The 21182-nt window shown below is 46.7% G+C and overlaps 1 protein-coding gene across 2 annotated transcripts in view; it reads left to right on the plus strand.

Moving 5' to 3' along the window:
- Positions 1-21182, plus strand: part of SEMA3E (semaphorin 3E) — a 253192-nt gene that overhangs the window by 224208 nt on the left and 7802 nt on the right. For both annotated transcript variants that reach the window (XM_075599557.1, XM_075599558.1), the window contains exon 15: positions 14192-14259. In XM_075599557.1, coding sequence (XP_075455672.1) covers positions 14192-14259 — 68 coding nt within the window. The remainder of the gene's footprint in view (positions 1-14191; positions 14260-21182) is intronic.

A 21182-nucleotide genomic window follows, 5' to 3' on the forward strand; every position in this document is an offset into this window, starting at 1 on the left:
AAGAAGGCCAGGGCGTGGCCGTAGAAGATATGAAGACCCCGGAAGAGAGCCGCAGATAGAAGAAAGAAGAATACAGATGAAGATGGATTACAAATAGAAGACCTGTGGATTGTTTTGGATTTTTATTTTAATGTTTATTATTTTATGGTTTTTTATTTTATGGGTTCCTGTGCGTGGTGGATTGGTTCAAGAGTAAGCTGTTCAATGGGAGTCGGTGAGTGGGTCAAGTAATGATAAGTGAACTAAAGAAATGTATTTTATTTAACTTGTTCTTTTTTTTAAAAACTTTTTTACATGTATATTTATTTATTTTTGGTATATCATTTCTTGCCACTGTATGTATGTATGTATGTCTAGATCGATATTTACATACAGGGTAAGAAATGATGTTGTTTTAAAAGCTTGATTTTCTATATTTTAAATTATTTTGGCTATGCTGCTATGCATAAATGTGTGTGTCATGTATTTTAAAATTAGATAGATGTAATTTTTGCTATTATTTGGTGTACTTTAGGTCAGGGTGAGGCTTGCTTTTGTATATTGTATTCTTGTTGGTACTTATATTTTTTCAGAGGATAAATTGTTCTGTTCAACGATTGAATTAGTTAATTGTTTAATTGTTAGGGATGGAATGTAAATTGTTTAGTGATTTAATTAATGAATGCTAATTGATTTGTGGTTACTGGATTGGTTTAAATAGTATACTTGTTTGGATGTATTGGTATTTTGTTTGGAATATGTTATTATTAACATTCATTTGCAGAATGTATATCGTGCATAGATTGTATGCATCATGTATACAATGTAAATGCAATGTTTTCAGTGGCATTTGTGGCTTTGGATTGGCATTTGAGGATTTTGATTGGAAGATCAGATTGGATTATTAAAGGAAATGGATTTTATTGTAGTGTGTCTGTATGGAGAAGTGGTATTTGTAGTACAGCATGTTTTTGATAACCCTTCTGCATTTAGTTGTATATTGGTTCATCATGTGTGTATATATATATATATATATATATATATATATATATATATATATATATATATATATATATATATATATATATAGTTGCATGATGAAGCCACTGTTCAAATGAATGGGTGAAAGGTGGGTATCGGGCCAGTGTGACTTATCCCCTTAATTACCTTTGCGGTTATTATCCGATAAGGTGTTTAAGGTGTTAATTGATATCTGAATGTAATTGCAATGTATTGGCTATGTATTTTGTGGGGAATGAAAGACAAAGATGTTGCTGGCGATGGGGGCTTCATATTGATGAGGTCAGTAGTACTTTATTTATTTTAATATTCTAGTTAATGTGTTTAATAATGGGCAAATAACCTATTATTGTACTGTAGCTGTTGGGGGGAGGGGGGGCGGGGTATGTATTGAATGTATAGGCCAGGTTTATTTTTTTTACATTCAGGGTTGGTTCCTTGGTTCTGCGTGAGACCTCTGGAGACCACCTGCGGTCTCCTCGGGTATCTCACGGGTATCAGGCTGGTTGTTCCATGGGTGACACCTGCGGGGATGAAGCGGTGGTCCCACATCTGTGGGGGCACCGCGGACCCGTAGTCTGCAGGGGAGAACCGGTGGTCCCACATCCGTGGGGGCACCGCGGACCCGTAGTGAGCACTCGTGAGTTCCCCAGACCCCCGTGAGAACCACCTGAGGCCCCGCAGACACCTGTGGGTCTGACCCGGGGATCCCAGACATCCGCAGGCCTACCGTGGGGACCCAATTGTGGCCCACGGTTACCCAAGGAGACCACCTGGGGGCCATGGCGCTTGGCGGGACCCACCAACAGGCCTCCAGAACCTGTTTGAAAAGGGAGGCTGGTACCCTGTAGGTCTGTCAGGTGCCCCGCCAGCCCACCGGGGACTCGCGTGGGGCTGCGTTATGAACCCTGTTTGTAAAAGGATAAATCTTGTATTTATGGGGGGGCACAGGGGGTGGGTAATGTATTTAATAAATATAATGATGTTTATTGTGGGTCACTATTGTTTTTATTGTGGGTACTGGGGGTGGGGGTGGGGGGGATGTTCCCCAACGGTATGTGGGTAGGCCTCCCTTGTGGGTAGTGGGTGAGGGTGGTTAGGCCTAACGGGGTGGGGGGGTTAGTGTGGGAGGGTATGTAGGCCTCCCGAGTGGTGGGTGAGGGTGGGTTAACCCCTTAATGACTGTAGCGGTTAATAACCGCTATGGTAATTAAGGGGTTAGGGTACATTACATTGGATGTTTTTATTCTTGTGTCTTTTTTGCAGCAGCGGAGGGGGCATGAACAGGATGAAGATGAGGATGGCCTTTATCATGGCAGCCGGACATGGGTGAGTTCTATATGTATTTAATGTATTGATTGGTGTTTATGTATTTAAAATGGGCACATTCATTATTATCCATTTGTGGATAATAGTAATTGTGCCCATTACTATACTGTATGTGTTAGGGGGGGGGGGGGGGGTTATTTATTTATAAGTATGTATGTGTTTTGACATTAATTTGGGGGGGGGCACATAATTGGTACTGCAAGCCTGCGGGTAACACCCGAGGCCTTTTGTATCATTGATGTGCATATGTGTATGTTAGGGGTTATAGGGGTTGTTGGGGTAATATATATATATATATATATATATTTATATTTATTTATTTATTTAGATATATTTATTTATTTATTTAGATATATTTATTTATTTATTTAGTGTGAGGCTGTTGTGTGTGATTTTTTTATATTGTGGGTAGCGGGGGTGGGTGAAGGGGGTATTAGCCCCAACGGTGGTTGTTTAGGGCTTGCGGGTGGGTAGCAGGAGGCCTTAACCCCTTCATGACCGTAGCGGTATTACCTGCTATGGTCGTGACGGGGTTAAGTGCACCCACAACCCCCCCCCCGCAAGCCCTAAACAAGCAACAAGGGCCAAATACCCCCTTCACCCACCCCCGCTACCCACAATAAAGCTTGCACGGTGGGTTAACCCCTTCACTGCCTTAGTGGTTAACCGCTAAGGTAATGAAGTGGGCTTTACATGCATTTTTCCTGCCTCGGATGCATGCCGGGGGGCTCCGGTGCGGGTATCAGCTCCGGAGACCCCCGACATCAGTCACAGGCAGGAAAAAGGCCTGATTTTTTCTAAGTGTCAACCTTGTCGATGCTTCTCCTCCACCAACTTGCCAACTTTAGTTGGCGGGCTGGATTGGCGTTAAATTCTCAATTCTGGAGTGCCGATCAGCAGCGAAAAGCTGATCAGGGCTACTTGAATACAGCCGATTTCAAAAAGTGCAGATAAGTGCCGAAAAGTGGTTTATCGCCACCCGGCTGCCGATAAGTTTTTATCGGCAACCAAAATTGCCGATTTTTCCCACTTATCGGCGCTTACTGAATCAGGAAGGCAATTTTGGCAAAAAAATTGTGAAAAATGGCTTTTCGGCGCTTACTGCATGAGGCCCATAGTCACAATTGTAAGGTGCTCACAGAGAAAGCTGCTGTCAGAGATAGTGCAGACAGATGATAGCTGCAATTTCTTTATTAATATCGAGCTGCTGACTTACCCTGCTGTATCAGCATTGTTTAGGGTACGTTCCTGTGAGGATGCTTTGTAGTAAAGCTAGCGTGCTAAAGATCTGGTACTTAATTGGCAACATGTTTCCAATTAAATTGCAGCTATCATCGGTCTGCACTATCTCTGACAGCAGCTTTCTCTGTCAGCTCCTTACAATTCTGATTGCATATCTACTTAACATGAAAGTAGTAGTGCATTCTCATTAGACTAATTTATTGTAGCCATAATAACACAAAATAGATAGTGTAGACATTTTTTGCTTATGTGGATTGTCAATCTTCTCACCACATACTGTATGGCAGTTTGCTGCTATACATAAACCTTGGTCTCTTGCAGACGCACTTACCATAACCCCCTCCTACTGTCTCTGTACGTTCTTCCTACTTACCAATTAAATTGTAAGCTCTTCGGGGCATGGACTCCTTTTCCTAAATGTCACTTTTATGACTGAAGCACTTCTCCCCTTTATGTGTTATTTATATTATTTGTTATTTATATGATTGTCACGTGTATTACTGCTGTGAAGCGCTATGTACTTTAATGGCGCTATATAAATAAAGATTATACATACATACATGTACAGCTACTTTACTCAGAGGACCTTAGACACACAGGATATTTTTCTCTCTTCCTTTTCCCCTCATATTTTGCCGCATTATACTTGTGTTTTTTATTAATCACTGCATCGTTACCAAACACTGCCAACGTTATTTTTTCTTTATTGATAAAAGTTAAGTTCTAAGGCTAGGTCCCCAGTACAATCTGCACGAACAAGTACTGCCCCTCAATGGGGCTGGGCCCAGTATGTACCTTCGCGCGTATTTGGAAGCAGTGCTCTACAACCAGTTTTTAAAAGACATCCAAATTGTATGTAGCCAGGTCCCCCTCGCGCACTCACCCCCTCCTTCCTCGTTGCGAGCGCGCGGTGTGGGCGTGCGGCTGATTGCTAGGGTCGGATCGGGCGGTTGCCGGGGACGCGATCGGGCCGGTTGCCGAGGCCGCGATCGCGTTGCTGGGGTCCCCGGCGGCCGGTGAGCAGGGCGCCGCCATGTTAGGGCTGTTGCGCATGCGGAGTGACAGAGCCCAGCGCGGGAGGCCCAGATAGCTCGCGCATGCGCGAGATGAGCCTGCCAGCCCCCAGGGTGCATAGGGGCAGAGACACCTGACTCCAGGGAGCCAATAGGGCTGAGGGATTGCCTGGGGGAGAGAATAGATACATTTCGCGGGGTTTGCAGCCACGCAGGCAGTCAGGATCCGGACCAGCTAGGGGTAAGAGGTGGATGCAGGGGTCAGTGACCCTCTGCATTAGGCCAGCAGCCCCCAGGCCCCAGTTAGGTCCTGAGCCACTTAATAGCTTGTGGAGTATAGGGACAGGCCCTAGATAGGGACACTGCCCCATTTATTGGTAGCTTAGTCAGGGACACAGTGCTAAAGCCGTGCGGCCCTGCGAGGTGGGTTCTGGGCTCAGAACACCATCAAAGACCCTGGGACTAAGGTGATATTATCCGCGCTGGAATTCACCCAACGCGGTGTGGAGGACAACGTCGGATCGGGCGGATCTCCAGTGATATCGCGGTACCCGTGGCTGGAGCCTGGGCAGGTAACCTGTAACTCACGTGCACCAACCAGGCCTATCACCAGACATAGTGGCTGCGCAGTCACACATACACATGCACAGTGGTATTTGACTTTGGGGGTGCGAGACATTTGGGTGGGGGTTACTGGACACGGGGTGGGATCACTCTGTGGGAGGTTAGCGTCCGCCGTGACGCCAGAGGTGGTAGCGTCCGCCGTGACGCCAGAGGTGGTAGCGTCCGCCGTGACGCCTAGTGTGATTAGCGTCCGCCGTGACGCCCAGTGTGGTTAGCGTCCGCCGTGGCGCATGAAGGTTGTGTTGATGTATGTAGATACAGTTTGTTATGCAGTAAAGCCAGTCCTGTTTTACATTTGTTCGCTTTGTGTGGTTGTTTCCTGTGAGGGCCTCCTCCCACTCCGTTGGGATCCCTCCCAGGAGGAGGCGTTGCACCTAGAGATGTATAAGATGTATGTACCCCAGGTTCCCCGTGGCGGAAGCTCAGCCCTCCTGTGAGCCAACAGGTAATGCACCACACCTGAGTAACCTTGCATGTTCCTACACCTCCACAGTATTATCTGCGAGTGGGTGGGGGAAAACCCGTTACATTTGGAGGCGCTGCTGAGAGGCAAGTCCTGGGGTGCCCTGTTCCATTTTTTTTCTAAATTGCCCGATTCATATTTTTATCATGTCCGTGCCGTCACCGCAGGATGTCCATGCATGGGCCTTAGCGCACCAAGTATCCCCAAGATGCGCGGTTGCAGTGACCGGGGTAGCAATGGATACCGACTTTTCTACAGTGCGCACGCAAGTAAGAAGTTGCCCGGGGTTGGCCACCGCCCGGGTGATAGACTATAAACTGGATGTTGCTGGCCGGGGGATCACCTGTCTCCTGTTCACCATGGGTGACATATGCTTAGAAACGGCCCCCCATGTATTAAACCTACCCGAGCCCTCCGCAGAGGACTGCCGCATGATCTACGCTGACTCTCAATCTCCTGAAGAAGCGTCCACTAGTACTGGATTACACCCGAGCCAACGAGTGACCAGTACGCCTCACCGGGTGGACCCCCCTAGGGTCTCTTTCACCCCAAGCGGATTAGGAGGTACCGCCAGCTGGGCAAGGAGCCCGCTCATCCCACCCAACCCTGATCAACGGTCTGGCGGGACCCCAACCATGCCTAGCATAGGAACTGGGAGCAGTAGTCAGGCCCTTAGTGGGAATCTTGACGTGAACACGATAGCCTCCCAACTAGTAGAAGCTGTAACCATTTCGACGCAAGCACAGAACTACCGGAAACTCAAGGCCTTCTCTGGGATTCTGCCGACGCCCACGGGAGAAGAGGGGATCGAGGCATGGAGGGACCATACGCTTCAAACCATAGAGGAGTGGTCGTGTTCTGAAGCCAGCAAGAGACAAAGACTGGTCGAGTGCCTCCGAGGCCCCGCCGCTCGGTTAGTGCGGGCGCACCGGAGCGTGGAAGGAGAAGTTACTGCCCAGGAACTAGTGGAAATGCTAATTAAATCCTTTGCCAGAAAAGACGACGAAGATGAGCTACTGGCTCAATTCAAAGCCCTCCGACAACGTGAAGGACAAGATTTATCTGCCTTCGTTTGTGACCTACAGCTGTCCCTGGGCACCCTCCTGGACAAGCATATCATTTCCGCGGCCGAAGCGGACCGATACCGGTTCAAACAGCTACTCAAGGGGTCGTTGCCTGATCACAACATAGCTATAATGATGCGGGCCGCCCTGGTCGCGGCAGTATCCCCTAAATACGGGGAACTAATGGATTACATAAGAGACCATGAAGTGCAGCGCCATTTCCATGAATCAAAGAAACCCAAAACTACCCCCAAGAATGACCCTGTGGCACCCTCGGCCCCAAAGAGTAAGAAACCTTCCACACCAAGTCGTCTGTTCGGGAAAGTCGTAGCTCTGAGCGGTCCTCATCCACGTATAAGGGTCGTCCGGACCGCCGTGAGGTATCTTGCTACAACTGCGGGAAGAAGGGCCACATCTCGTACTATTGTCCGGAGAAGGAGGACCAACCGGAAGAAAAACCTCCCGACAGAAGAAGCACCGCCCGATCGATGGTATGCCGAGCCCAGACCGTCGAGCCTGATGTAAACACCCCTCAGGGAACCACGGATTCCCCTGCTGACGCTGGCCCCAGTGGTGACGCCTCACCCGGCGAAGCTTGCAGTCAAGTGGGCCCTGCGGCCATCGTGCCCGTGGTAATAGAAGGGATATACGCCTCGGCTCTATTGGACACCGGGTCACAAGTGTCCATAATATATCGCAAGTTCTATGACCAGCAACACTGCCCTCTGAGGCCGGCCGAACATATGAAGGTTAGGGGATTGAGTAATGAAGACTACCCCATCGATGGGATTGCAAGGGTCCAGCTGGACATACTCCAACTGAACACCGGCAAGAAGCACCCTATGCAGGTAGCGGCCATGGTATGTCCGGAGCCCCACGACCATTGCAAGTACCCCATCATCTTGGGAACCAATGCGGACATAGTGCAAGCTATAATCCGAGCTTACTTGAAAGAGACCAACGAGCTGCCGCTGGCCGATTCGCTCCTAGACCCCGTCTTACGAGAGGAGTGCCACCGGGTATATGCCTTGGAGCGTCATGGGGACCTCTACAATCGTCAACGCGGACTGACGACCATTTCACCAGGGGGAGTGAAACGCCTGGCCGTCTGGTGCTGTTATCCGGATCGGGAAGAGACCGATCATCTGTTCTCTCTGGAAAGTGACCCTGAGGAAGAGATCCAGAAAGGATATAGGGTAATACCTGAAGTAAGAGAGTGGACGACCCGAATTCCTCTCCGAACCCATGTGTATATTCACAACATCTCTCCATTTCCAATGGACATCGATGTAGGACAAAGTCTGGGCAGTATATATCCCGTCAGCCCGGTAGAAACAGCGCCCCAGGTGAACGCCGCTGCAGTAGGTGAGCAGTTAGCCGACCTGGACTTCAACTTCGGAGACTCGACTCTGCCAACTGAGTGGAAGGGTCGACTGACGGCCAAGCTGAGGGAAAGAAGAACAGTATTTTCTACCCGTGAGATGGATGTGGGCCGCAGCCGCAGCGCCCAACACACTATTAGGCTGAGTGACGCCACTCCATTCCGTGAACGTTCTCGTCGTATCGCCCCCAGGGATGTGGACGACGTAAGGGATGTCCTGGAGGAGATGAAGACCGCTGGAATACTGACGGAGTCGCGGAGTCCTTATGCATCACCCATAGTGGTAGTAAGGAAGAAGAATGGATCTGTAAGATTGTGCGTCGATTATCGAACGCTGAATAATCGTACGGTACCTGACCAATACAATCTCCCTCGTATTGAAGAGATCCTGAATGCTCTGAATGGGAGCCAATGGTTTAGTGTGCTCGATTTGCGATCTGGGTACTACCAGGTGCCCATGAGTGAAGAAGATCAGGAAAAGACTGCCTTCGTCTGTCCCCTGGGCTTCTACCAGTTTACGCGTATGCCCCAAGGTATATGTGGAGCCCCGGCTACCTTCTAGCGGCTGATGGAAAGGACAATAGGGGACATGAACCCTCGGGAGTGTCTGGTTTACCTGGACGACATCATTGTCTTCGGGAAGACCTTAGAAGAACACGAGGAGAGGCTGCTGAAGGTGATAGATCGTCTTGGCCAAGAAGGATTGAAGCTATCACTCGACAAGTGTAGGTTTTGTCACACCTCGGTGACCTACGTGGGACACATCGTGTCTGCCCAGGGGATTGCTACTGATCCAGCCAAGGTAGAAGCTGTGGTGAACTGGCCGCGTCCCGATAATGTCACGGAACTGCGGTCCTTCCTCGGTTTCTGTGGGTATTACCGTCGGTTCGTGGAAGGGTACTCTAGTCGAGCTAAACCCCTGAAAAATTTGCTGAAGATATACCCTGAAGATACTGGGAGAAAGGCCACGTCGGCCCGTCAACCGTTTGGCGATAAGTGGACGCCTGAGTGTGAACGGGCCTTCCTGAACTTGAAGAAAAGTCTGACTGAAGCACTAGTGCTTGCCTATGCTGACCCAGAACAACCGTATGTCCTGCATGTGGATGCCAGTCTCAATGGACTGGGTGCTGTCCTGCATCAGAAGCACCCCGAAGGTCTTCGGCCTGTAGCCTACGTCAGCCGCAGTCTGACACCCAGTGAGCAGAAATATCCGGTACACAAGTTAGAGTTCCTGGCTCTTAAATGGGCGATCACGGAGAAACTTCATGATTATCTCTATGGTGTTACGTTTGAGGTAAGGACCGATAACAATCCCCTCACGTACATCAATACTTCCGCCAAATTGGATGCAGCCGGACATCGATGGCTGGCGACACTATGCAACTACCGATTCTCCATGAAGTACAAGCCAGGGCCTCTGAACATTGGGGCCGATGCTCTATCACGACGACCAGGATTGAGTGCTACCCCTGATGATGATGAATGGGAAGAGATCCCTGGACCTGGGATGCGAGCAATGTGTAGTATAGCGGCCGTCATCAATGATCAAGTCGCATTCTCTGAACTAAGAGTTGCCGATTCGTTAGGGTGCCAGTCGCAGGCGATCCCTGCTGCCTACTGCGACCCCGCAGGGATGAACATAACCCAGGACAAAGTCATAAGATGGAAAGACTTAGTGGACTATCAATTAAGAGATCCAGTAATCAGCATCATACGATAAGCCGTTCAGCGAAAGAACCCCGCTCTATTGAAGAGTGCTCCCCGAGATCTGGTCGCGTTACTCATGCGTGAGGTGGACAAGTTCGAGATAGATAATTGTTTGCTCTATAGGGTAGTCCAATATCATAACCACCCTGATAGGCGACAACTAGTTCTACCCCAAAACTTGAGATATATGGTGTTGAAGTCTCTACACGACAAACACGGGCATCTCGGTGTAGAGAAGACTTTTGGACTAGTCCGAGACCGTTTTTTCAGGCCCAAGATGCGGGAAGCGGTGGAACAACACTGCCGCCGTTGTTCCCGGTGCGTTCAACGCAAGACGTTGCCTACCCGAGCAGCTCCCATGGCCCATATTAAGAGTTCTGGTCCAATGGACCTGGTGTGTATGGACTTCCTGTGTATCGAACCGGATAGTCGAGGAATCGGTAATGTGCTGGTCATCACGGACCATTACACCCGCTATGCACAGGCTTTCCCCACAAAAGACCAGAAGGCTATCACGGTCGCAAAAGTTCTATGGGAAAAGTTCTTCGTTCATTACGGTCTTCCAAACCGACTTCACTCCGACCAAGTGCGAGATTTTGAGAGTACTCTGATCCGAGAATTACTTAAAATGCTGAACATCGCCAAATCCCGGACGACTCCGTACCACCCCGAAGGAGACGCTTTGCCTGAACGATTCAACCGGACCCTGTTGGACATGCTTGGAACTCAGAAGGGAATGCAGAAAGCAGAATGGTGTCGTCACGTAGAAACGTTGGTACACGCGTACAACTGTACTCGCCATGAGTCCACTGGGTTCTCCCCGTACTTCCTCATGTTTGGGCGGGAGGCAAGACTCCCAGTAGATGTGCGTCTTCGAGTATCAACGGATGGGATACCCAATACCACTCATTTCAAGTACGTGCAAAGGCTAAAGGACAGTCTGCAACAAGCTTACCAACAGGCTGAGAAGTCTACAGCCAAACTGAATGCTGGTAACAAGAGACGATATGACAATAAAGTCAAGTATCGAGAGTTACGTCCCGGGGATGCAGTGTTACTTCGTAATTTGGGAATCCCCGGAAAACATAAACTGGCGGACCGGTGGAGAGATGGCATATATGAGGTGGAGTCACAGATGCCCGGCCTCCCGGTCTATTGCATCAGAGACACCGATGGCAGGGTAAAGGTTTGGCATCGTAATCACCTTCTCCCCATTCCCCAAGTGGGAGACGAAGAAGAGGAACTACAGGCCACACCGCTCAACGGTGAGTACGATCTGTCAGAGGTGGGTCAAGAGACTGTAACTAACGAGACTCACTCTGAAACTCCGGAAGACCCTATGGAAGGACCCTCTCAAAGGGACCATCCCGCAGAAGGGGCATCTCCCGAAGGAGCTACGGGTAAAGGGCCCCGTAGGCCAATGCCTACTAAGGTGGCACCAACAGGCCAGCCTTTGGATCCACAAAGCCCAAGCTTTGTGCCTAACAGAGACTGTACAGAGACAATTCTCCCCTCAAGGGAAGAGGCCGAGCCTCTGGATTATGTGTACTACTCCCCTGAGGGAGTCGCAGAAGAGCAACTCCGTCTGAGCCAACGAATCCGGTACCCTCCAACTCGGGTCACCTACGATCAAATGGGGGCACCCCATTATGAGACTCAGCAGTGTTCTCGGAGTAAGATACAGTCTGTGATTGTGATGCTCAACGAATTATGCAATCTCGTTTAGAGTTACCTGTGCTAAGTTATATAGTTACTGCATTTTTATTATTTAATTTGTGTACATTGTTGGGAAGTTATGTGGTCCAAGCGAGGATGTTGGAGTTTTCACCAGGGGGAGGATGTAGCCAGGTCCCCCTCGCGCACTCACCCCCTCCTTCCTCGTTGCGAGCGCGCGGTGTGGGCGTGCGGCTGGTTTCTAGGGTCGGATCGGGCGGTTGCCGGGGACGCGATTGGGCCGGTTGCCGAGGCCGCGATCGCGTTGCTGGGGTCCCCGGCGGCCGGTGAGCAGGGCGCCGCCATGTTAGGGATGTTGCGCATGCGGAGTGACAGAGCCCAGCGCGGGAGGCCCAGATAGCTCGCGCATGCGCGAGATGAGCCTGCCAGCCCCCAGGGTGCATAGGGGCAGAGACACCTGACTCCAGGGAGCCAATAGGGTTGAGGGATTGCCTGGGGGAGAGAATAGATACATTTCGCGGGGTTTGCAGCCACGCAGGCAGTCAGGATCCGGACCAGCTAGGGGTAAGAGGTGGATGCAGGGGTCAGTGACCCTCTGCATTAGGCCAGCAGCCCCCAGGCCCCAGTTAGGTCCTGAGCCACTTAATAGCTTGTGGAGTATAGGGACAGGCCCTAGATAGGGACACTGCCCCATTTATTGGTAGCTTAGTCAGGGACACAGTGCTAAAGCCGTGCGGCCCTGCGAGGTGGGTTCTGGGCTCAGAACACCATCAAAGACCCTGGGACTAAGGTGATATTATCCGCGCTGGAATTCACCCAACGCGGTGTGGAGGACAACGTCGGATCGGACGGATCTCCAGTGATATCGCGGTACCCGTGGCTGGAGCCCGGGCAGGTAACCTGTAACTCACGTGCACCAACCAGGCCTATCACCAGACATAGTGGCTGCGCAGTCACACATACACATGCACAGTGGTATTTGACTTTGGGGGTGCGAGACATTTGGGTGGGGGTTACTGGACACGGGGTGGGATCACTCTGTGGGAGGTTAGCGTCCGCCGTGACGCCAGAGGTGGTAGCGTCCGCCGTGACGCCAGAGGTGGTAGCGTCCGCCGTGACGCCTAGTGTGATTAGCGTCCGCCGTGACGCCCAGTGTGGTTAGCGTCCGCCGTGGCGCATGAAGGTTGTGTTGATGTATGTAGATACAGTTTGTTATGCAGTAAAGCCAGTCCTGTTTTACATTTGTTCGCTTTGTGTGGTTGTTTCCTGTGAGGGCCTCCTCCCACTCCGTTGGGATCCCTCCCAGGTGGAGGCGTTGCACCTAGAGATGTATAAGATGTATGTACCCCAGGTTCCCCGTGGCGGAAGCTCAGCCCTCCTGTGAGCCAACAGGTAATGCACCACACCTGAGTAACCTTGCATGTTCCTACACCTCCACAGTATTATCTGCGAGTGGGTGGGGGAAAACTCGTTACATGTATTTACAACTTGCGATGGAGGGGTCGCCTTGCCCCCCTGGCAGTTCAGCCAATGAGGGCAAACCAGCCGTGTGAGGTCATGGCCACGCCCCTGAAAACTCCCACCTCAGCTCCCGACCCCCCTCCCCCCCTCCCCGTCGCAATCTCCTGCATCTCACCACAGATCGCAGCGTAGCGCTGTGCACGCGTGCTACAGTACAGACTGTGACCGCAGCCTAAGTGTTTCACCTTACATATCTGGTATGAGGGAGTTTAGTGGTATGCTATAGGGATTTCTTTTCAGTGCTTGCGAGACATAATACTGGTAGAATAATACAAATAGGTGCATAATAACATTTAAAAAAAGGAAACATTGGAGAAAATGAGACGCAGCCTCAAAGCACTTACAATGTAGAACACCTCAGCGCTGTTGTTCAGATAATGCAAACTATCACTTTCCAGAATGGAAACTGAATTGAGCTGGCATAGGGCTGCACACAACACAACTGATCAAATAGCACAAATCTGGACTTTAACATTATACCACAAATCAGATGTATCCCAATCTTCTGATATTATATATGACCCAGTAAAAGTGATATCTGTAAAATGTAAAGTGGTCATTTGTACTTCTAGTGAGGTTGTACAATAATATACCTTTATTTCTACTCATCACAATGTACTGTATGACTGGAAAGTGTTTCATTGTTGTTGTATTTCTGAGTATTTGCATATGCTTTAACCAATAGACATTTGAAACAGCTTCTAAACCTATTAATTAAGATATTATAAAATTGTCCTTTTTAAAATTGTATAATGCTTCTGCAATACCAGTGTTACAGTGAGTGTGATAAATGTGTTGGCCCCATTCCCTTTTCACATGTGGCTAATTATACTGGTGTAAGGTTATGCATCTCCCACTACAACACACCAGCGGAAGTCAAAACACATTTCCACACCTGTGCACTGCTCAGCTTGTAAAACTGCATACATTATCAAGCCAAGAATCATAACATTGTCTTTTCCATAGTAAATGGCTTTAGTTATTGTTTTAACCCCTTATGGATTTAGCTGTAAGAACTGCAGAAGTAAGCCAGCACTGAAATTATGTATTTGAGAAACATTACATATTTTAAATAGTTACAATATAGAATTTACTTATAGAAAATGTAAACTCCACATGTACAGTACAAAACCCAGACACTTTCATTTTTGTTTGAAAATTTGTCTCTTCACAGACGGTTCCGCAGGCAAGACGTCCGGCATGGTAACGCGGCCCAGCAGTGTCTTGGACAACAGTTTAAAGGTAAAATGTCTACAAGTCTGTAACTGGTGCAGTGGGTGAACTGTATAATTAAGGCTTACAGTATATTCAACTATTATTTATAATGAGTTGTAACAATGAGATTTATGAGTTGTAACAACAATTTTGATATTGGCATTTCTAAAGCCATTATTTTACTAGCCGACCTATAGTATAAATTCCGAGCACGCCAAGCCTAATTTCTTTCACAAAAACACCTTATGATCCACACTACAAGGTGATATTTCTATTTAATGTTCCTGTGGCAGAATTTTTAAACATTCAGCAATTCTGATTTTTTTTAAAAGAGACAATAGATTTATTTATATATAACATTACTTGTTAATTGTTGTTACTTTGAGCCCCTTTTAAGATTGCTCCCTTCCCATAAACTGATGTGTCTACTCATACTTGAAGCATTTACCATGGCTATTGTCAACTGACTAGAGGCTTGTGATGGATTGCTTAAAAAAAATGGGTGTTGGTATCAAAGTCGTACTAATAAATAAAGTGGATGTTAAAAAGGAATGGTAATAATTTAGTTATTTCAAAATGTTAAACCATTCATTGTGAGTCATAGCAATAATTATTTCTGAGTTTACAGACATCATGCAGTTAAGTACTGGGAGATCAAATCCTCTCATTTCAATAAATACCCTTACCACTTCTACTTCCAGAGAAGGGGTTAAGCACTAATTATCGTCTATGAAAGGTTTTCCCTGGTTTTATAAAAGTTTCATTGTATCATTGTAATGTGTTGCTAATTAAAGACAACACATTGCACCATGGCAGACCTCCATGGGTTCCATACGAAAACAAAGTAGGCTAACTGAATGTAAAGATCTACACCCTGATATACAAAGCATTATATCATACTGGAATGGTACATGTGGGCATAAGCTAACTCGTAGCATCTGTTCATATTACTTTAAACTAGGAAGTTCCCAAAGGTTTAAACAATGACTTTACATTGTTTCTTAGAATAAATAAACAATTAACATTATTGTAGGTTCTTGGCTCAATTATACTAGGTGGAGTTTTGAAGTCTTATGTCTAAAGAATGTCTCCTGTATAAACGATGATTTGCTTATTAAATTAAATGTTAATGCATACGGTACATTGGATTTCAAGTTACTTTTTATTTTTTTTAAACCACTAATCTATTATGTGTGCACATTTGGGGTACACTGTAAATTTGTCTTATGTGTTCCTTAGCCCACACATGATGCACGCTGTATAATACTACCATGAGCAATAATAATGATACACCAGTGGGAAAGTAAATGTGATTGAAAATATTATTAATTACATGCAGTAACAGCCACAATAATAAAAATGTAATGGATTAAAATGGTGGTCAGTCCAAGGATACAAATCTTGAAATTAACTACCATGGGTTCTGTGGACGGACGTTCACAGAGGTACACAATTGCAGGCTTTTATAAGGTGAAATTATAATAAGGCTTTATTGTGCCTTTTCCTTTTCATCAGGAAATCATCCAAACACAGGGGGGGGGAACAAAGCTTAATTCCCTTGGGAGTATTTCTAGTGAAATCCCATGCAATTCACAACTCCTAGTTAAGCAGGTCTCCCAGCCCCAAACACATAGCATGACATAAGCAGATATAAGTAGTCTCTTTAGAATTAAAGTCTTATCTGTTAGCTGCTGTAGAGTAAGCTTCTCTGCTCTCCTGGAACCGCACCCATGCGTGCACAGAAAATCAGAATCCAGGTTTAGAAGTCTTATTTGGTGTCTTGCAATCAGCTATGCTGGGCAGAGCTCAAGACCGGTCAGCTCCAGAGATGTGTGTTCTCTCCAAAGGTCAGCTCTCATTCAGAGCTAAGGAGTCACTTCCTGTCTCAAAGGCAGGCTTTTTCTACCACCTCTAATCAGGCAGGTGGTGTTAGTTAATTTGCTACCAGCAGTCAACCACCACACTGCTGGATTAGAGGCACATTTGTGAACAGGGATAAGTCCCCTGTTACATACCTCCCCTGTTTGTGGGAAGCTCGGGCTTACCATGGCCAAAGCCCATCCTTCCACTCTCATTCGAGATCTTTCTGTGACTTGAATGAGAGTGGATGGAGGAAGAGAACCCTCTGTCCCGCTTGGATTGGAGCCCTTTCTCCAGTTTATTTTTGTCTCCTCCCGAAGGTGCTTGAGATCAGCACGTAAAGTCTTTTTATCGCGTGCGCGGTCATGAGATTTCTGTTGCGTCGGGCACTCCTCTTTTTGTAGACAAAGTGTATGGCAACAGTTGTAGAGCAGTTAGGACTAGCCCTTAGAGTTTTCTGCTCTTGAAGCGGTCTTTCTGCAGTTTCTCCACACCACGGAGTCGCCAGTTCAGCTTCTTTGAGACTGAGTTGCACCTCTACCTCCTTTTCCAGAGAACGTCCTATTTTTTCAGCTTCCTCAGCTAAGGATTCTTCTGGCTTTGATTCTGCACTCCTACCTCTGTTTGTTGCCTGTTGGGCAGCTGTAGGTTTGGCTAGTGCTTTCTTAGGTGGCTCAAACTTCGTAATTTTGTTTTGAAGTTGCGTGGAGTCCCCAACTCTTACTGTACCCTTGTCCGCACGGCACTAGTTACTGTGGGATACAGGTGATTGGGCAGAGCCAATACCTTTTTCCGTATTGGAGGAATCTGTAAGTTACTGGTCAGCAGAGTCTCAACCTGTTTGAGTGCGTCTTGCAAGTCTCTTCTCAGGGAATCTATCTGCGCACTTTGCTTTCTCTGAGTCTGTATCAGAGTCTCCTTCATATTCTGGAGCTCTAATTTTTGTCGTCAAGGTTGCCGCTGCGTCTGTTTTCTCCTTGGTGTACTGACTCAAGGGAATGGAACAGTCTCTCTGTCTCTCCAGCTCTTGCTCCAGTTTCTGAGCCTGCTCACGCTCCCTCTCATACAGAGTCACCTGGTATCGAAGCTCCACTTCCAATGATGCTCTGAAGACATGCAGCGTGGCCTTTAGCTCCTCATACTGCTCTGTGGGGACGTACTGGATATTCAGACGTTCCTGCAGCGCTTGTACCTCTTTAGCAGCCTGCAGTTTTTCTTCCTGTAGCATTTGCTGCTTCTCCTCAGCATACTGGAGGTGTGTACGCAGACCTTGTTTGTTGGTTCTGCAGTCGGTGCTCTGCTTCAAACTTTTCCTTGACTTCTTCTGTCAACTGAAAATTTTCTTCTTTCAGTTTTAAGTTTTCTCTTTTTAATCTTGAATTTTCTCTTTTTTCAGTCTCTGTATTCTTTAGGGCCTCTTTGCAGTCCTCCTTCCATTTACGCACATCTGCTTTGAGAATGACAATCTCCTGGCGTGAGACTTCCTTCTCTAGGTCGAGGGTCTGAAGCTCCTTCTGAGAGACTTTGAGATCTGTATCAAGATTACCAATAGTTTCTTTAGCAATGTCCAGCTCCTCAGTGAGACTGTGTAGTTCCTTTCTGGAAACTTCCAGGTCTGTGCGGCAGATGTTGGTCTCATGATATGAGGCATCAAGCTCTATACGAAGAGTGTGAACCTCTTGCTGGAAGACTGTCATCTGCTTCAGTGCCTCCTCTTACTTCCGCTTTAGCGTAGCCACCATTTTATCAGATTGCTTTTCATCCATGGCGGAAATAGTAGCCTTTGCAGTATCTAGCTCAGTTTTGAGAGCGTCCAATTCGGTCTTGGCCGCAGAGTAAATTGCGAGCCGAGTCTTCTGTAGCTCAGCATTATTTTTTCTCTCCCTTTTCAATTCTTCACAGAGCAGATCACAGTAATGCCTGCCAATTTTCAGGGCGTCTTCAGGGCTGGTCAAGGGACCGTCACTCACTGGTTCCGGCTCCGCTTCCCTGGGATGACTGGTTGAGGATTCCTCACTGTTGGCACTGGACAGACACTTCTTTGGGGGTACACGACTTCTGCCTTGGGCCCTCTGGATATTCGGTTAACCGCGTGACGAATTCTCCATTTTCTCTAAGCCGCAGGGCAACTCGGTCCCCCTTTTCCCCCACAGGATCTGCGGACATGTCTGTTCCTTCCACGGTAAGTGAAGAACTGCTTTTCTTTTTCTTTTTCCGCCTTTTTGATTTGGATGACACCGTCCCTTCGGGGATATTGGGGTCTCCATCTTCATTTGAAATTTTAGCGGCTTCATTATATACGCCAGGCTTTTCTTGCAGTTGCTTTAGCTGACAGAAATATTGGGTGATGTGCTTCTCCCGCTCTGTCTCTTGCTGATCATATTCGTCAAAGGGAGCGGTCTTTTCTGTTCGTGCCGAGTTCAGGAACCCCCACCATTCTTGGGGTGTTTTGTGGGTGTGACTCGGTTTGGGTTCCCCGTAAGAGATGTCTTCCTCTTTATTGGACTGGAAGGGCCACTCTTCCAAGGGGTAGGGTTCATTACAGGAACGCTACATCTTGTCCTCCATTTTTAGGCTATCAGGTGTAATTTTCTTCCTGACCTCAGGAGGCGCTATTGCAGCTGTTGCCACTGTATTTGCTAGAACCCCCAATTGTGGTAGTCCTACAGATGGGCATATTTTGCTTGTAGAGGTCGTAGCTCTCACAGGCATCTCTGTAGACTTTTCTTTCTTGGGTAATATTTTTTTTTTTTTTTAATATCGGCAGTACTGTGCACGCATTTTCTCATATCAGGTATACAAGATGTGCAGTTGCTAGGTAAAAAAGTCTATTTGCTCTACACCATTTACTTGCTAGGTATAAACTCTCATTAGGTATGCTGAATGTGTAGTTGCTAGGAAAAAAACTTCTGTTTGCTTTACACCATTTATTTGCTAGGTGCAATCTCTCCGCTTCAGCAACAGAAATTTGGTTGTCTGCCTGAGTTCAGTAATTTTCAGTCTCATCTTTGGGTATTATTGCATTCACACTTCACACTTTGGGTGTCTGTTTTTGCTCCCAAGATATATATAGGCAGACTTTTTTACTTGCAGAAAAAAAAACATTCTTTGCAGTGGACTATTTCTTTCATTCCCGGCAGGGTGACTCAACATTCAGCAATTGGTTTTGAAAAACCTTTTACACAGTTCAGAAATCACTTTTTCCCCTATAGGGCAATTTTACACTCAGCATTTGTTTGCTAAAAATTCCCCTGCTTCAGCACAGTCTTGTATCAATTTTCACACTTTTCTGCATATACTCCATTCACAGCTGGTAGCCCTATGCGGTGTGGCAACCTTTATTTGCAAAATCAGTACCACTCGTGGGTCACCATCTGTATTCACTGCTTCAGCGAAACTTTTGAAAACAACAAACACCTATCCCTTTTTAAGGGCTGACTCACTTCTTGAACCCTGACTATGGCTGAAAGGCAAAACCCCTATTTCAATGACCATATTACACTTTGTGATAGGCAAAATAAGGTTTAGCTACTTCAGCAGTCTCTTCTGTGTTTTTGTAAGTTTCAGTGCAGTGTGGTTTCAGTGGTGTGTATCCCTTTAATTCCGATCTCTGCTGCATGAGGTTTTTTTTTTTTTTTTCTCTAAATTTCTCAGATTGTTTGTAGGCAAAAAGCATAAAAAAAAATTTCACATAAAAATCTCCGGTCCTTTTTAACTAGAAGGACACCTCTTGTCCCACCTCGGACACCATATGTGGACAGACGTTCACAGAGGTACACAATTGGAGGCTTTTATAAGGTGAAATTATAATAAGGCTTTATTGTGCCTTTTCCTTTTCATCAGGAAATCATCCAAACACAGGGGGGGGAACAAAGCTTAATTCATTTGGGAGTATTTCTAGTGAAATCCCATGCAATTCACAACTCCTAGTTAAGCAGGTCTCACAACCCCAAACACATAGCATGACATAAGCAGATATAAGAAGTCTCTTTAGAATTAAAGTCTTATCTGTTAGCTGCTGTAGAGTAAGCTTCTCTGCTCTCCTGGAACCGCACCCGTGCGTGCACGGAAAATCAGCATCCACGTTTAGAAGTCTTATTTGGTGTCTTGCAATCAGCTATGCTGGGCAGAGCTCAAGACCGGTCAGCTCCAGAGATGTGTGTTCTCTCCAAAGGTCAGCTCTCATTCAGAGCTAAGGAGTCACTTCCTGTCTCAAAGGCAGGCTTTTTCTACCACCTCTAATCAGGCAGGTGGTGTTAGTTAATTTGCTACCAGCAGTCAACCACCACACTGCTGGATTAGAGGCACATTTGTGAACAGGGATAAGTCCCCTGTTACAGGTTCCTTAAAAGAAGACATACAGTATTACTTCCATTCCTAAATTGTCTTCTGTTTAGTCATTTATGCATAAATTACATTACAACTTCGTCCCATTTATAATAGTTGATATATCCTGGTGTGTGATATCTTGTGAAAAAGTGTTAATTCAAACGATCACTGAAACAAACAAAAAATGAAGATAATTTGGTGTGTTGTAATAATCCCTGAGCATCAGACAGAAAGTTATGCCATTTACTCTACGTTAATCCTACTATTTTGAAATCTGAGAATCACACCTGCGTTGAAACCTTTAAATCAATGCCCAAGAGCTCTTTACACCTTAAAGGGTAAGATCTTCCTTGGATCAAAGTGAACTAATGGCAGTGGTATATGCTGTACTGTAAACATTTGGGTAAAACATAAGTAATTGACACATTACAAAGAGTATAAACACCCAATGCTTTAGGGAGTTCTTTCAATCTTTTCTTAAAATATATACATATGTAAATTGTTCACCTACACATATTTTCCTGTTTGGCTAATGGTGGCAGCATAATTATCTTAAATATATTTTCTGACCACTGTGGGACTGTCATTATCTGATCATTGGGTAATATCTCCAAGAGCGTCTTATTTTGTGCCCTTATCCTGTTCCAGCGGTATCCTAATGAAAGCCCTGTCTACTTCAAGGGGCTTTTGGAATTTCCAGAATAAAATGCCTCTGGTTGAAGCGACTCCGTGAAACTGATGTTCAGGATTATTACATATTT

This window comes from Ascaphus truei, chromosome 5 (assembly GCF_040206685.1).
Source record: "Ascaphus truei isolate aAscTru1 chromosome 5, aAscTru1.hap1, whole genome shotgun sequence".
NCBI classification, from domain to species: Eukaryota; Metazoa; Chordata; class Amphibia; order Anura; family Ascaphidae; genus Ascaphus; species Ascaphus truei.